The sequence below is a fragment of the Polistes dominula genome, unplaced genomic scaffold (assembly GCF_049000335.1).
Source record: "Polistes dominula isolate Pdom_NZ unplaced genomic scaffold, Pdom_raw_medaka contig_32, whole genome shotgun sequence".
NCBI lineage: Eukaryota > Metazoa > Arthropoda > Insecta > Hymenoptera > Vespidae > Polistes > Polistes dominula.
The window spans coordinates 789450-807967 of NW_028300880.1; the positions used below are offsets into that span (position 1 = coordinate 789450).

The following is an 18518-nucleotide window of genomic DNA, read 5'->3' on the forward strand; positions in this document are numbered from 1 at the left end:
GTGTAAGATTTTTTAAAAGAAAGAGGATGTAACAGGGCCGCCCACGTTGCTCAAACTTTTCATTGGCTTATCCATTTCTCCTTTTAGTTCTAATTTACTGTTCCCACCCTCTCTCCCATACTAACACACATGAATGGAGGATTATACACGTAAGAAATAGATACGTATGAACATATATATATATTATCATTTGAACAGACATGTAAATATACATTATGTATGAGTATATGTAGTAAGAGGTTTGTAAATTATCTTATTTTAGATAATATCATCTTTTCTAATCGTATTTTACATTAATTAGCTAATGTCATTAATTTCATGATGTGAATTCACATGATTTATTTGCAACACGTTCGTTTGAATAATTGTAATCAAATACTTGTCAAAGAGTAATATATAGTTTTCTTTTTTAATTGTTATATTTTAGGTTACTTTAAATGTTTTTGTTTATTTTTGAATCGAGTATAATATTTATAAATTTTCATGAATTTTTTAGATAACCTTATTAGTATTATTGGGTTGTTCGGAAAGTTCGTGCCGATTTTCGGTAAGTGGCATAAAGTTGTTCTACTAAAAAAAATCTGAAAATGAAGACAATTTTCGCTTCGAGATTAAACCTAGACTTTTCAAGTTGGTACTATATAAATAGTTGAATTTTATAAATTTAACTTCTCACTGAATCTTACGTGTTGTTATTTGCCGATTTACATCAACTAATGCCTTTATTCTGTCAAGAAAAAACAAAATTACTTTCCGAACAATCCAATAAATAAGAAAAAGATTTTAAAAAAAGGCAAAAAAAAATTAAAAAAACAAAACAAGATAATAATAGAATAATCAAGATAGAAAAGATAAAAAAAAAAGAGATCGAACTCTAGGATCTATCTGTTCTTTCAACCGGTACAGATATTCCGCAATACGACGGTAGTCCGATGATAGGCTTGCCGTATGTGTGTGTGTGTGTTATACAGGTTAGCAAGAGAGATCCCCATACAGGTATTATACGCAAGCTCTTTGTCGAGAGTTACAGGGGTGGGGGGAGGGAACGGGGTTATATTGGCGCCACCTCCTGCACGGTTAAGCGACCGACTAGGGCAGACTTACGCCTTACGCCTCTCTCTCTCTCTTTCTCTCACACATATAAACTCTCTCTCTCTCTCTCTCTTTTATCCTCCCCTCCCGGATCCCTTCCTCCACTAACTAACCCACCCCCTCCTCTCCCACTCCCTCCTTCCCCACCATTTCCTCTATAACACACTCTGGCACAGTAGAAGACACGAACATTCGTGCACTCATCCACACACTTGCTTTGCACATGGACGATCATCCCTCTCTCTCTCTCTCTCTCTCTCTCTGTCATTCTCTCTCTTTCTCTCTCTTTCAATTTCCCACTCTTCACCGTGGCACCTCGGCCCTCTCTGAATCCCTCTCTTTTGGTCTCTCCCTCCCTCCCTCTCTCCCCAAACGTTCCCTCAACTCTCCCTCACGCTAACTCATTCTCTCTCTGTCTCTCTCTCTCTCTCTCTTTCTCTCTGATGCTGCAACTCCGGCTCGGCTTACCCAACCTAACCCGCGGGCCAACTTCATTCCACGCCGACTGACCACCACCGACGGCCGTCGTCGCCGTCCTCGACGCCGTCGTCGTCGTCGTCGCCGTCGTCGTCGTCGTCGTCGCCGTCGTCGTCGTTGTTGTTGTTGTTGTCGTCGTCGTTGACATTGTTGTAGTTGTTGTTATTGTATTCGTACCTGTCCGTTGTTACTGTTGAATTTGTTTGTACGTTTGAATTTTTTTTTTCCTTTTTCCTCTCTCTCTTTCTCTCTCTTTCCCACTCTGTTTCTCTTTCTCTTTCTCTTTCTCTTTCTGTCAGTCTCGTTAGATCATTCGTACGGGTTTTATCGCGAATTTTTATCCTAATCACGAAGTTACGGTGTTTGAATGTTATTAAACGAAAAGCGGGCACATTAAGCTCGGAACTTTGTTTCGTCGTAATCTTATTGGTTGATTAGTTAATTGTTTGGTTCATACCGATTGTTTATACAGACTTTTTCCGGAAACATTTATTATTTCTATTTTGTATTCATATTAAATATTTTTGTATTACTATCCCGTGTGTGTTTAACGTGATTTTTAAAGTTATCCAGTGACTTGTGAAGAGATTTTGAAGGGTGAACCTTTGAATGTTTTAATTAACAAAGGGGTACAACACCCGTTTGTAACACTTTTGTTTTTCATATATCTGGTTTTTTGTTTTCTAAATTTTTGTTTTGTTTATATCATATTCCTCTGAAGAGAGGAAAAAAGAAGAAGAAGAAGAAGAAGAAGAAGAAGAAGAAGTGATACTTCTCATCATGGACATGTCAGAAGATTGCTGGGAGCACGTGGGTCTCCTTCAGGAAGTCTCCCCCTCAGAGTCAGCACCACCACCACTTCAACCTGACTTCCTCATTCAGCAACAGGAGGTAAGTCCATCTTTCTTTCTTTCCTTTTTTTTTTCTCTCTCTCTGTTCTAGTCCCATTGTGTTTCAAGACCCTTTTTGTCGAACGGGAATTGGAATGGGATCTCGATTTAGGTCCAAGTGCTTCAGTTTAGTTCAACACTTTTGTGACCGCCGGTTTCTAAAGTGAAATACTTCATTAAATACTATTTACTGTTTTCTAAAGTTTTTAGTTTACTATGTGAACATTTAGTTGATCGGATTTAATATTTTATTTGGGTGACTGTGTATGTGTGTGTGTGTATGATGATAGGAATTAATTCGATTAATATAATCATTTGTATAACTATTATCAAAATTTCTTTGTATGCGTGTGAATATGAACAAAAATATTTTACTATATTAAATCACATTAATAATAATTTATTGTTTAAAAGTTCCATTACCAAAAAAATGAATTATTTGTTACTGTTATTTAAAAAAATGCATAAATTATTACTGAAACGTTCAAAATTTCCAAATGACGCAAAATTGCAATACCAATACTGAATATTACATTTTTTTTTTTTAATAAAATAACACATCAATTTATTATTAATAAAAGTGTTAACAATATTTGTCAAAACTGAAATCACATTTAGAAATTTTTACAATTATTTTCTTTATCATTCCGGTATTTTAGTTAAATAATTCTTAAATAATGCAATACACTTCATGAAAGTGTTAAGCAAATTTAAAAAAAATTTAATTTAAATATTTATAAACATTTCTAATATTTTAATACCATAACTATTACTTGAATAAATTGATAAAGTTCGTTGTCTAAATAGGTTAGATGAAAATAAAAAGAAAGTATCCCTAATTAGGTAAAAATCTAAAACCGATCTTTGATCTATCAAATTATCATAATAAAATGGTACGATAGAGGTTATTTTGTCCCGTTAAAGAAATCAAGACAGGTAATCCAGTGACGTTGAAACATCTTTGCGACATTTAATTATGACGCGTGTCAATCGTATTTGGTAAATATTTCTTCTATTCCTTATCAAAAATATGGTTACGTAATAGGAAGTAATCTATCCTTAATGATATTTAATGATTTTTTTATATCTATATGTTTCAATTAAATACAAAGAAAACATTTTTCATGGCTTATACTTTAAGAAGAAGAAGAAGAAGAAGAAGAAACATTTTCACGATAGAAAATCTTTTGTTGTAAGTGCACTTACGTTGTTTACACGAACGTCTGCTACTTAGAAACAACGCAAATTGCATTTCTGTATATATATGTGTGTATATATGTGTATGTGTGTTCTTGACTCTTCAAAGATTTCCACCTACGAGTATAATAATTATCGTTCAAAGAAATTTGCCGACTATGATTTTTCCTTTGCGTGATAGGTAGGTACTCGAGAAAACACTTACGTTCGAACGCGGAAGATCATACTTATCGTTTCGAGGACTCATCTCTAATTAGCATAATACTTAAGATTTCTTATATACTCAGAAACGTATTGGAATTTGCTACGCGTGGCTATATCTCGATGTACTATTATTGTTCAACGAATTTGTTATTTTCTTGTAAAATCGTTTTACGAAACGAATTTGTTACATTTTTATCTTAATTTTACAATATATAAGAAAATATTTCTATTAAACTGAGTTTATTGTAGTTCTCAATAATTTAAAATTAACTTCATTTTTTTGTTTTGTTTTAGTTTAAATGTATTTTAACAAATTTAAAATATTTCTATTTTAATTCCGCTAAATGAAAGTCAAATTAATTCAAGTTTAGTTCATTTTTGATAATCTTTGGTAATTTGAGGTTAGGTTAATACAGTTTAAACGTTAAAATCTTTGACTTTATTCAAACATTGTTTTAATAAATTATAAAAATAATCCTATAAATTTGGTTAAAAGTTAAATTAATCCTATGGTTTCTAGAATTTATTTAATTTAATTTAAAAATCCGAATTTTTTAAACTAAAAATCTTATTTGTTTTACACAAACTTCCGTTTAAAATAAATAATGTAATTAATATTGTTTAAAATTTTCTAGTATTTTCATGTAACTTAAACTAAAACGGGATAATTTAAATAATTTTACAATATTAACCATCCTAATTTTATTAACAAAAAAAAATCACAAAATACAAAACTTGGATTGTATTTAATTAAACTCCTATCATCTTCAAATTTCCCGCAATTTCTGCATAACACAACCCAATAAATTATCATTCAAATATAACCTCATTTTGTATATTTCATAAACACATACTTAAAATAATCATTATCGATGTGATACCATTGATAAGTATCTAAAGATACCAATCTTATCCGAGATACTTCCATCAGAATTCAATACCATAATTATATAGATAAATATCAGATGATATTCGATACTTTTTGCAAAAAAAAAAAAAACAGAAAATTTCACTTCTCAATAATCTCCTTAAAACCAATCCCAAATAAGTACCAACTATAAAAACGATACACATGTATATAGTTTGTGAATACACCAGATCTTTCTCAACCCAAACATTTGAAATTTGAACTAAACAAGCAGCTGAAGGAAGATCTCAGATTCGATTTCATTGTTTGTTCAAGCTCCTGAACCCTCTGGTAATAATCTTATCCAATTTAAACACTATCATTGACCTAATCATGGCAAATGGGGGTGTAAGATTTAGATGTCGTTATATACCTGTTGTTTTCTTTTGTTGATATAAGAATAAGATAAATAGATGTATAGATAAAAGCAAAAGGACAAACGGATGATTATAATATAAAAAAAAAAAGTAAACAGAAAGATATAAACAAAAATAATAACGTAGAACTGGGGTTAGTTCCATTTCAATTTGATTGGTCTCCCATATAACGAGTTAGAACTGACTGATAGAAAATAAGAAAGAAAAAGACAGATAGATAGCTAGCTGAAGTGTATGGAAGGTATCGAAAAAGGTAGGGCGTTATATATATAGTTACGGTGCCCTGTAATCACATCAGAAATTATAGGTATTTAGCTGGGCATGAATGAATGGGATAAGAAAGTTTAAGGAAGAAGATATCGATGGCATCAGGCGCGTGCAGCCTTTGAAAACCCTTTTTTTCCTTTTTTTTTCCTTTACCCCCACCACAACTCTCGATCATGATTTCTTAGGGTCACCAATACTTCTGGGTATGGTTATAAATGTGTGAGATGTATTATATGTATGAGTTTATATACCTGAGCTTGGTGCACCTGCTTTAGCTCAGATTCGTTCTCGATATTTTAAAACCACTCTCGCCAAAATTTCTCTTTATCTTTTATTTCGTGTTTTTTTTTTATTTATTATTATTTTTTTTCTATAGGTATATGGGTATATGTATCTTATTTCGAGACACCCCAATATCATGGGGACGTTAATTCGTTCGTACGACGATAATGGCAGCAACAACGTGTTGCCCGTTTCGCGATCAGCTGCGTTTATAGACACCCCAATCATTTTTTTATTTCTTATTTCTTTCATATTAAAACTTATCTAATTGTGATATGGATTGTATGTAAAAATATTTTGTTAAAACTAATTCGAAAGTGTTTGTTTGTAGATAGATTTGAAGGATGAATACAATTTTTTGGTACTTATTAACGTATTAAAGCCACCGCAGCAAAAATTCCGCTAATGCGCCAATAAAGAGCAACCTTGTTGTTGTGTGCTCACAACAACCTTGTTGTTTGCACACAGCAACCATCAGGATTGCGTCAGGATTTCACCGAAATCCGATTAACTACTTTTTATAAATAAAATGTTTTGAATTTTCAAAGTGTTTTGATTTTAAATAAAGTTTTTTATTCTATAATTTGTCGCAACAATTGAAGGTGTAGATTGGCGCATTAGCAGAATTTTGCTGCAATGGCGAGTACCAATTTTTTAATTGTTTCAGTAATATTATTTGAATTTTAGAGTAATATTTGAATGAAGTTTTTCTTATATTGATTGGTTGATCGAAAATATATTTCTTGTATGAATTTTTGATTTGATTGTATGCTGAGAAGTTAAGGATTGGGTAATTTTATGCTAAAAACAAGTTGCATACATTAAAATGATCAATTAAAGTATTGTAAATAAATGAAATATTGTTTTAGGAGTTGTCACAAAGTAACTTTAAGAGTTTTAGTTGCTAAATTGTATATATAAAAAAATTGTAATTATTTATAAGGTTTATTTATTCCATTGCTTAAATTGTATTCCTAAAAAACGACTGAATTAATTGAAACAATTTGAATAAAATAAACAAATTTAAAAATCCATAATGAAATAAATAAAAATAAAATATCATGTAATTCTCACTTGAGTAACAAACAGAACACCATTGATTATGTATAACGCAAAACGATTCAGTTTACTCTTGAAAGAAAAAGAAAAGGAATTTCTTTCTCAGAGTTATCCCTTCGAAGTGTCAACGTCTCGTAACTCGGTAGTCGACTTATAAATCTGTCAACTGTACGAGGAACGAATTACCAATAGCGAGAAGAAAAAGAATAATAATAATAAGAAGAAGAAGAAGAAGATAAAAATAAAGAAAAAGAAAATGACGAAAAAGAAGAATAACAAGAAGATACGTATAATACGTTCTTGTTTCTTTCTTTTTGAATTGAAACCAAAAAAAAAACAACATTAATCTCACATAATTTTTTTCCTAGAAAAAATCCAAATCAAAATTGAAAAATAAAATCAAAATCAAAATGAAAATTAAACTGTTTTATTCGATTATGAGTGATAAGTGGTGTCAAATTTTAATTGTTTAGATGATTATACAATATTAATACTAGATTTAGAACTGAACAAATTTGTTTGAATTTGAATTTGCTACATATATATATATTTAAGCAAATTTTAAAATATAAATATATTAATTGTAAAAACATATGTAGCAAATATTATATTGTATAAAATATTATATATAATAATAAAATATATATAATATTAATAAATAAAAATTTAATTAATAATAATAATATACTAATTAATTTTACTAATATAATATACTATAATATACTATAATATATTATATTAGTAAAATTAATTAGTATATATATAATATTATATATAATAAATTAAATAATATAATAAATTTATAATTAATATATACTCTACCCATTTCTTCATTCAAACAATGTATGTAAATTTATAAAAAATAATGAACAAAACATCCCTAAAATCTAGTATTAAAATAAACAGGTACAATAACATTTCTATTAAAGTTTTTTTTTTTTTTAAACAATAACAAAAAAAAAAAGAGGGAAAGAAAATGAGTGGGAAAGATAGAAAGAGAAAATGAATGAAAAAGAAAGTAAAAGAGAAGGATAAAAGAGTAAGATAAAAAGAGAAGAAGATAGTATGAGTTAGGTCTACTCACGTATAAGTTTCCCACGGCGGGCCAGTCTCGGGCAAGTTCGTGTTGTGTGGGAATATCGTGCTTATTACTCGGATGCATAGGTAACACGTTCGATGGCCGATCGAAGTTGAAATTTTCTTAGATTTTTGTATTCCTATCTCGTATGGCAGATTCCCTTGTTTTACTTTTTCATTTTGTTTCTTTTTTTTCTTTTCTTTTCTTTTCTTATATTCATTGGGTCACAGCTTCCTCGTAGGAGGGCCTCACAACTCTCCCCTCTACGAATTCCCCCTCCCCCTTTCCCATTCGTTGTGAATCGTGCACGCGCGACATTCCTTCGTGCACGGTGAGGCCCCAGTTCGCAGGACCGAAAAGGACGAATGCAAGGAGAAAAAGTAGAAAAAAAAAGAGAGAAAATATGGTGTGTGTGAGAGAGAGAGAGAGGAGAGGGTTTGTCGTACGTTCTTTCGTATGTTAGTATGTTCGTTGTAGTTGTTGTTGTTGTTGTTGTTACTGTTGCAGTGTGGTTTTAAACGTTGCTCCAGGCACGTAGAAGAACCGTGAGAGAACTCGACCGATTTGCAGGATAACGACGGCATACGCTCTGCTTCCGAATTGCTTATCTTATTGATATTTTTTCTTTTCTTTTCCTTTTTTTTTTTTTTTTTGTTTTCTATTGGATTCTAATCGAGAACGCTCGACGCGTCATAGTTACTTGAATTGAATTTGCGAAATACATCGTGACTACTGATTTTCTTTTTCTATTATTTATCAAGTCCTTTGTTTGTAAATTATGAAACAATTGGTATTTGTATTGGTTCATTGATGGTGGTTTTTTATTATGTAGGATTATAATTATATGATAATTTTATGTGTTGGAATTTATTAAAAATGGAGATTATTAAAATGTTAGTTTTTACTTTAGATTTTAAAAATTATGAAATTGGGACCTATAGATTGAATTTGATGAAATTGTGATAATTGTAATGCTGATTTTGTTTAGATTTTGCAAAGCCGTAGGATTATGGATTTTTTATTATTTATCATCAATATTTATAAGGTAATGATGAAACCTATCTAATAAAGGAACTTTCAATATGTCTCGAAAAACACAGTTGATATTCTTATAACTATTCCATTTGAAATATTAGCAAATTATGTATTAATTTAGAAATTTAGAATTATGTATTAATTTAGTAGAATGAATAATTCTGTAGAACGTATATTATGAATCCAGTTTTTGATTCGAGTTCAGTTTTGAAACATTTATAAAACAATGATCATAAAAGAACGTTCAAAGTATCTTGAACAAACTGACTTAGTATTACTGCAACAATTTCACCTAAAACATTATCAAAATTGCAAAACAATAATTCTTTAGAAAATATATTATCCATCCAGTTTTCAATTCAGTTTTCAAAGTTCAGTTTCGAGACAATTATGAAACAATGATCATAAAACAACGTTCAAAGTATCTTGAACAAGCTGACTTAGTATTACTGCAACAATTTCACCTAAAACATTATCAAAATTGCAAAACAATAATTCTTTAGAAAATATATTATCCATCCAGTTTTCAATTCAGTTTTCAAAGTTCAGTTTCGAGACAATTATGAAACAATGATCATAAAACAACGTTCAAAGTATCTTGAACAAACTGACTTAGTATTACTGCAACAATTTCACCTAAAACATTATCAAAATTGCAAAACAATGATTCTTTAGAAAATATATTATCCATTTAGTTTTCTATTCAGTTTTCAAAGTTCAGTTTCAAGACATTTAGAAAACAATGATCATAAAACAACGTTCAAAGTATCTTGAACAAGCTGACTTAGTATTACTGCAACAATTTCACCTAAAACATTATCAAAATTGCAAAACAATAATTCTTTAGAAAATATATTATCCATCCAGTTTTCAATTCAGTTTTCAAAGTTCAGTTTCGAGACAATTATGAAACAATGATCATAAAACAACGTTCAAAGTATCTTGAACAAGCTGACTTAGTATTACTGCAACAATTTCACCTAAAACATTATCAAAATTGCAAAACAATAATTCTTTTGAAAATATATTATCCATCCAGTTTTCAATTCAGTTTTCAAAGTTCAGTTTCGAGACAATTATGAAACAATGATCATAAAACAACGTTCAAAGTATCTTGAACAAACTGACTTAGTATTACTGCAACAATTTCACCTAGAACATTATCAAAATTGCAAAACAATGATTCTCCACTCATAAACCTAATTCTACATAAATATAATAGTCTTCATACTTGGTTACTTTTATTCATTCATTGGTTAAATCGAATATACCATATGATATACAACCGGGTCTCGATTCGAGTTCAGATTCGAGAGTCTCTTGTCCGTTAAACGAGCTTTCTCGAGGAATTTATTAGGCAGCGATAATTAAAGGGCGGTACACCTGTGCCCGTTCGCTCCTCGACTTGTCTTGAAGCCTCATTTCGGTTCGTCCCTCTACAAGTTTTCTCGCTCGTATCTTCCACTTCCGGTCTCTAACTTTCTCTCTCCCTCTCTCTCTCCCTCTCTCTCTCTCACTCTTATATATATTTTGTTTTTCTTTTTCTATGTTTCTGTTACAAACCCTCTGGAAACGTTTCTGTTCTTTGGTATCGGTTGCTCTAAGACCACTCTTGGAATCCTGAGCTCATTCGAAGAAGCAGCACCTCCTTATCCGGATACTAATCTCGACGTTCCAAAGTGTCCCATGAGTAGCGTCGCACCTTTTTCATTCTATCTCTCTCTCTCTCTCTCTCTTTTTCTCTTTATCTCTTTCTCTCTTTCTCTTTGAAGTTTTCGATCTACCAGCTGCAGGCATCGTCGGTTTATAATTCCTTTATCGCTTGGTGCCGCGTGATCTCATCACGCCGTATTAATTGGCCAAAAAGGCTGCTGCCACCGATCCCCCAAAATGTTTTTTCGATTTACCTAAATTTTCTCCTTCCTTTTTTTTTCTTTCGTTTCTTTTTCTTGTTACGAAGATTTCAAGGGTTTTTCATTCATTTATTCAAAAGGAACGAAATTCTTTTGAAAAGAGATTACTTGTTATTATTTTCTAAATAATCTAGATAATAACTGAAAATATTTGTTTATTTTTTGCATATTTAAATATATTATTTATTTTTATAGATATTTTTAGATATTATTTATTGCAAAAATAAAAAAAAATATATTTAAAAATTTTACAGTTCATTTTATAGTATCAATAAAACTGTAGCAAAAAATTCCAAAAATGTTTCACGATTTATTCATTATTTTCATTGGGTTTTGAGAAATCATAAAAGATTTTTCATTTATTCGAAATAAGAAGTTTTTATAAGCAATTAATTATAATAAGTTTTTATAATTATTACGAATATCGTTTCTGATGAGTTTTTAGTTAAGCCCGAAATGAATAAAAATAAATTATCCTTAAATTTCAGCCTTTCACCTTAATATATTATTAAATCGTACCCAGGTGCAAATACTTTTTTACGTTAACACATTTAAATCTGTCGTGCCATTTATGGTACGGTTCATTAAGAAACATTTACCGATGTACTCGCTCAAGTTTCATATTACCAATTTATTTCAGCAGTCAGTCAAAACAATGACTGTAAAATAAATTTGTTTTTAGGTATAAATGCATTAATATAAACTTGAGATTTTACATACTTTTCAATATTATTTATTACAAAGAAATTGTACTCTTATATTAATTCAATTGCAAATATTTATAAAATTACTGTCAACAGTTTTAAAATATTTTCTTAAATTTGTGCTAACCTTTTTCGATCCTAAAGAACCTTTAAAAAAATTTTCATTTATCAAAAAACAAATAATTCCGATTTTATAATCCTAACAATAATTATTTTTAAAATAAAATAATTTTGTTATTTTCAATGCTACTTTTATTTTTTTTACAAATTAAAACTTTCTACCTAACCTAAAATTTATTGGATTGTTCGGAAAGTAATTTCTTTTTTTGTGTGTGTGAAAATGAAGACAATTTTTGCTTCGAGATTAAACCTAGGCCTTTCAAATAGGTATAGACAATTGAATTTGATAAATTTAACCTCTCATCAATCTTTCGTGTTGTTATTTGCCAGTTTGCATCAACTAATACCTTTATTGTAGCAAGAAATAATGAAATTACTTTTCATTACTTACACGAACTCAATAATTCAAGAATTTAATCTCTGATCATAATTCTTAAATATTTTTTTTAGAATTTAACTTAATTATAATTTTTACAACCATACACAAAATTTAGCAATTTCATTTTTAATAGAAATTGATAAAAACTCAATGAAGCAAAACGGAAATCAATCTGAAGTAAAATCTATCTCCTTTATTACAAAACGTTTAAAAAATATTAAAATGTTGTTCGTAAGATTGAGTTAAGTTCGATTCATTAAATTATAATATCTTTTTGAATGGTGGTGCGGCCTGTTAAACTCGATAAGTGGACGATAGATGAAAAATACAGTTTACGATTGCTAGGCAGATGCTCATGTGGTATACACGTACCACACTTCTTGATCTTTTCCACGTTTCTTTTGCTAACGGTTGGAAAGAGAACTTTAATAAGCGATGGCAATCTTCGTAATGACAGAATTTTATGTCTCAATTCCATCCTGGGTGTTTTTATACATGATATATAAATTGAAGCCCTTGTTTGGTACAATTTTACAATTTCATCAATCTTATAAGTGTAAGAAAATTTAACGTTGCTTATTATTAATAACAAAAAATACATAATGAGTTGATTGAAAAGTTAAAACATACAATTGTTATCTTAATCGACAAAAAACTTTTCGAGAAACTATACAATTATAGGTTAGGTTATCGATTTTTTAAAAAAATCTAGGGAATACATACAAAATATTGATCGAATCTTGAAATTTCTAAATTAGTATAAGTATTTTAAGAAAATTTAGTATATAGGGTATCCCAAAAGTTATTTATTTGAATCAAAAAATACAAAATTGTATTGGTGAATAAATTTCTTAATTTCAAGAATTGCATAATTTTTACAAAATTTAAGCAAGGTTTTTGCATAAGCAGTTATAATATCGATATAAAACTAAATATCGATTAGAAAACAATTTGAAACTAATTGATGAAGGTATAGTAAAAAAAAAATATACGAAAAAAATTATCTTCACATTAGCTTCAAAATACAATGAAACTTTTTCTCCGTTCTCAATACTGTATAATTTTTTTGACAACACCGTAACTGAGGATAAATATTACAAAATGCAAATAATAATTGTCATTCTACTAATTAACAAAATATTAATTTTATCTGTTTTTGTTTTAAAAAAACTGTATAACTGTATAACTGTATTTTTGGAACATCCTGTACACGTATAAATATTAATAACCAATTTGTAAGTTGTTAATAATTCTTTAGCAAACTTATCGTGTGCAATAACTGAAAAGGTATGCGTTCGATCAGGAGAGATTACCATTTTTAGGTTAATTAAATACATAAATACAGAATTAATGTGAATGTATGTAATCGTTCGACGACACCCAATAGAAATTCTTCTGTTGTAATTGTTATGAAATTTATCGATGAAAGGATAAAGAATGAGGATTTTAAGAATTGATTGAACGAGAGAAAAACGATTATGATTTAAGTATGACAAATGATATATGATTCAAAAGTTTGATCATCATTGATTGAAATAATAAACAACTTTTGAATAAAAAAAAAGGTGAAAATAAAAAATGTTTTAACATTTAAGCCTCATTTGGTTTTAACTAATTTGCTGATTTGCAAGTTTCTCTTTTTTTTTTTTTAATACTTTTTTTTTACTGTATTTCGTTTTTCTACGATTTGCATGTTACGTGCATAAATATTTACGATGTTTCTAACTGTTGTAAATTATTGCAATGTTAGGCACACGTGTATTTTTTTTTTTTAACTAAATACATTTGTTTTTGAAGATAAAAACAATAACTATTTTAAAATGTAAATATTCAAGTTTGTTTGAACATTTTTTTTTTACAGTTTTGGACTTGTGGTACTCGCTTATGGCACAAATTCTTTACCACGAGTCAGACTCGTTGTGTTCGTTTATGGCACAAATTTTTTTACCACGAGCCTGACTCATGGTAATAGGTCAAGGGGTTAAGAATACTTTTTTGATTCACTATTAGAATTTTTAGCACTTGAATACTCTATCTGGTGGCTAAATTCAAAATTAGAGTAGATAGGTCGAATTGCTACGCCCACGTCCCTGTCAGAGATCCCAATAAATCTACAAATCAATGTTTTGAATGCTACAAAACAATTTAACAATTTTTAGCAATAAAATTCATATCAATTTGCAAAATTAATATTTCGTTAATGTATTTATTGAAATATACAAATTTTGGTAAACATTAATTGTTTAAAATTTACAATCACATTACGAATGATTTTCTGACTCACTCTAAACTTACCAATCAATATTCTAAATAATTCCAAAGAGTAGGATAATAAATAATAATCAATCAAAATTAAAAACAATCATTTGTCTCCCCTACCCCTAGTTCAGAATCATTCAAAATTATCGTAGATCATTTGGGACGTATTCAACGATAGTACGTATCGTTTCTTCTCGACGTTAAAATTTCCTATCGTTTGATACTATCTTCCCACAATCTAACATCCCACGCAGAGTAGGCTCCCATAATGTAAAAGAGAAAGAGAAAGAGAAAGAGAGAGAAAGAAAGAAATAGTACGAAAACAGGGACACACACACACAAACTGTCCTTTTCTTTCAAGTGTTCGATGATATCGTCTTTTTCAAAAGAGATGAAAGTTAGAAAGAGAAAGATAGTGTGAGAAAGTTTACATGTGTGTGTATGTGTGTATGTGAGGAGAGAGAGAGAGAGAGGAGAGAGACGGATTGCAAGGTTCACACGATTGAAGAGGGAGCATCATGTCCTGCACTTTCGTCGTTAGGACTAGAATACGCACTTGTCGCGTTACGCACTTGTCCCTTTTAGGACTCAAACGTCCCTGCAACGATCCCTTACTTTCAACACACTCACTAAAACCACCTAACTCTATTTCTTTCTTTCTCTCACGCAAGTCTCTTTTTCTCACCCTCGATGCAAACGTTAGAGAGGACACGTGCATGTCGTGTCACTTTATTCATGCACACGTGCACTGAAAACTATTCCTTCATCATGTGACTCTTTTTCTTTTTCTTCTTCCTTTCTCTTACTCTTTTTTGTTTTTTTTTTTCTTATGGGGAAGTCATTCTTCAATAATAATAATAATAATAATCTGCACGTTTCTACTTTTCGACAGTTAGGATTTTTATTGTACAATAAACGAATTGCAATTGGGGTGGGGGGTTGAAAGAGAGATGAAGAAATTAATGGGATTCGGTCAATGTACGGTATAAAGATAAACACAGGAGGAGGAGGAGGAGGAGGAGGAGTACAAACCACTTGTTGCTATGAAGAGATGAACGTTAGCTAAGAGGAAAATGGGATTTGTCGAAAGAACTCGATCGGGACTTGTTTTTTCTAAAGCTATCGAAGAATAACGTTCAATCACTTCCGCTTCGTAACGGTACGCTGACAACTGTAATCGTGTGCTCGATAACTTAAATGGGAATCGATTGGTGGGTATCCTATGATTTTCAAATGTGAAACTGGAATTACTTTTCTCTTTTCTTTTCTTTTCTTTTCTTTAGTTGTTTTTTTTTCTTTTTATTATTTTTCTTTACTGATATGGTTGTACGGATTATTGTTTTGTTAAAGTGTGGGAAAGATGTGTTAGTTTTTTTTTTTTTTTAATACATATGTATGTGTTTGCATAATTGATTCGAAAGATTAATTTGATACTTGAGTAAAAATTTATTAATTATGTGTATTTTCAAGTGTATAAATATTTATTTTGAAAATATATTTCAAATATCAAAATTGTATAGATTATTTTTGATATAAGATATTTAATATGTAAATGTATTATACACGTGTGAAAGTTTTGATGTTTTTATTCAAATTTATTGAAATATCGATGGTTCAATGTTTATAATATTTATATAATTTATATAATTTAGTATAAAAATATTAGAAAATCAGAATTTGTTTGATTTGTACTTCTCCGTCGGTATGATGAATTTTATTAATATCACGGAAATGGATATTATCTAAAAATTATTAGTGACATAACTTCCAAGGTACCGATAGAGAGGTTAGGTTTGCCGAATTAAATAAAAATGAACAACTTATTTATTTCTAAAAAAATGAATTTAATTCTACTTACGTTAAAGATACAAAAAAAAAACTGTAACATTAATTTAATAATTTATTTTGTTATTTATAACATTAATTCAAAAATAGTTACTCAAAACATGACCTCCATGGTACCGTTAAAGAGTTTAGGTTTTTGTCGAATGAAATTAAAATGAATTGAATTGAATTTAAGTGAAAGATAAAAATGTACACACATAAACAAAAACAAAAACAAAAACAACAAAAAAAAAAGAATTAGAAATGTCGTGTATTTTATCTTAGTATAATCTTTGTATCTGTTTGAAAGACAGAGTCATGGTAGAGAGTCGTCCGCTAATTTTCATGGCGGTCTTTTCGTAGCCATCGCGTTCTAAGGATCGAGGTAACCATCAGGCGTGGGCGGTGCGACCTACGAGGTTCGATAAAGCGACGAGTAGCGTGAGATCTTGTGCCCGTCAAGATATAAATTATTTTGCTAAGGCGAAGACGCATGTTCGCAGCGTGCGTCTCAAAACTTGACGTAACATAGACATTAAGAATTTAACGATGGTAAGGATATAACGATTTCTCTTATTCCTCTCTCTCTCTCTTTCATTTTATTTCTAATTCCATTTTCTTACCATTTCCTGTCGAATAAAATTAACATATTAATAAAAACAACTGATAGTATAGGTATATTTAAACAGTCACCTGTAACATTTGTTAAAAGGGTGTGTAAAAGGGTATCTAAATTATGTTTCTGAAATAAACCGATTAAATTGATAGATCCTGTGATTGTTGTTGCATTATAAACTGAACAAACAAATATTGATGAATAAATTTACGAAAAAAAAAAAAATTGAAAAATTGACAATCAGTTCGAATCTTTGAAATAAAACAAAATAAGTCAGAAAATTGATCTTCCATTGGAATCTTTGAAACAAAACAAATGAGATCAAAAAATCGATCATCAATTTGAATCTATTTTCAACAAAAATATAATAAACATTATTAAATTTGGTTTTTCTTTTTCTTCTTTTGCAAATTGTTCAAAGTAAAGGTAACAAAAAAAAAAATATTTACATACCAATATGAAACTTGGTGTGCAAGTAGGTGGTACATAGGAGTTCGTTGACGTCGAACGTCAAACGAGAAGAATACCTCGCTCGGAGCAAAGCACGCGAACGTAACGGTAAAAAAAAAAGAAAAGAAAAATAAAAAAAAAGAGAGAAAGAAAGAAAGAGTAGTGAGAAATTCTGGAGAAAAGAAAAGAAAAGAAAAGAAAGAAAGAAAAAGAAATGTAGTAGTAGAAGTAGATGGTAGATGGTTTGCTCGGTTTCCTTCCTCGAGGCAAGCACTTTCCCGCTTATTCAGCAATGATTCAATTCGGATGTGCTTTTTACGCCCGGTAGCAGCTACGATAGCGTCGGTGGGAGTTACCGAGCCGTACTCCAGCGGTTGGGCTAACCGAAAGGGGCGGAGGTGTTACGGGAAGCGGGAAGAACGAAAGCAGTATGCTATGAAGAAAGAGAAAATAAGAGAGATAGAGAGAGAGAGAGGGAATGAGGGAGAATGAAGGAGAGTATGAAAAGGGGAATTCGACGAGACTGGAGTCAGGAAAAGGGAAGAAAGGGAGATTCGTTGAGACTAGAGTCAGGAAAATGGGAAGAAGGGTGATCGAGTTATCCCGTGTTGAAAACAGATTGCTAAGGATTTTCAACATTTTTATCTTTTTCTAATATGATCGATTCTTTTTTTTTTTTTTTTTTAGTCTATTCGACAAAGTTGAAAAGATTAAAGATAGTAGGAATTCTAATTAAAGAAATAAAGATCAGAAATCAATTATTTTGTCTTCTGTTATTTGTCCAAAATGAACATTCGGCAGATTCGTTTAGAAATGGATGTAATTATCTCATTAGATAACATTTTTAGTATAGATTATTATAGTAAGAATTGTTTTAGGTTATGTTGTAAGAAAATCTTATGGGTGTTTTCAGTTCGATCTTTTTGATATATTTTCAAAGTATAATATTCCTTTACTAGATCATTTGATTGATATTTTATCATTAGTCTGACTGAAATATTTTCTTTTTTAATGAATATTATTTTAAAATATTTTTAGATTTGTTCCTTTACGTTCGAACAATTTCCATTTGGAAAAATAACAAAATTACAATGCAACTAAACCATTTGGTTTAGAAAAAACCATAAATAAAGTATTACAATGTAAAGAATAAGAATTTTCGAGTAAGAAAGAATAAGAGTTATGAGAAGAATGAAAAAAAAGAGTAAAAGAATTGGTGTTGGGGAGGAAAGGGGTTGGGGTAAGAGGGGTTACAGTTACAAGTAGTTCATTTAATTCGACTTACCCGCTACTTTTCCGGTATTTTCGTGCTAGCTTGCTCAGTAAACGCTTTTTTTTTCTTCTTTTTTTTTTTTTTTGCTTTTTTTTCATTCCCCCACCCCTTTATT

The 18518-nt window shown here is 30.1% G+C and overlaps 1 protein-coding gene across 1 annotated transcript in view; it reads left to right on the forward strand.

Annotated features, from left to right (window-relative positions):
• Positions 1-1981: 1981 nt before the first annotated feature.
• LOC107069813 (homeobox protein araucan) overlaps positions 1982-18518 on the forward strand; it is a 121792-nt gene continuing 105255 nt past the window's right edge. The window contains exon 1 of the mRNA XM_015327421.2: positions 1982-2460. Within this exon, the coding sequence (XP_015182907.1) occupies positions 2350-2460 (111 nt within the window). The 5' untranslated portion in view covers positions 1982-2349. The remainder of the gene's footprint in view (positions 2461-18518) is intronic.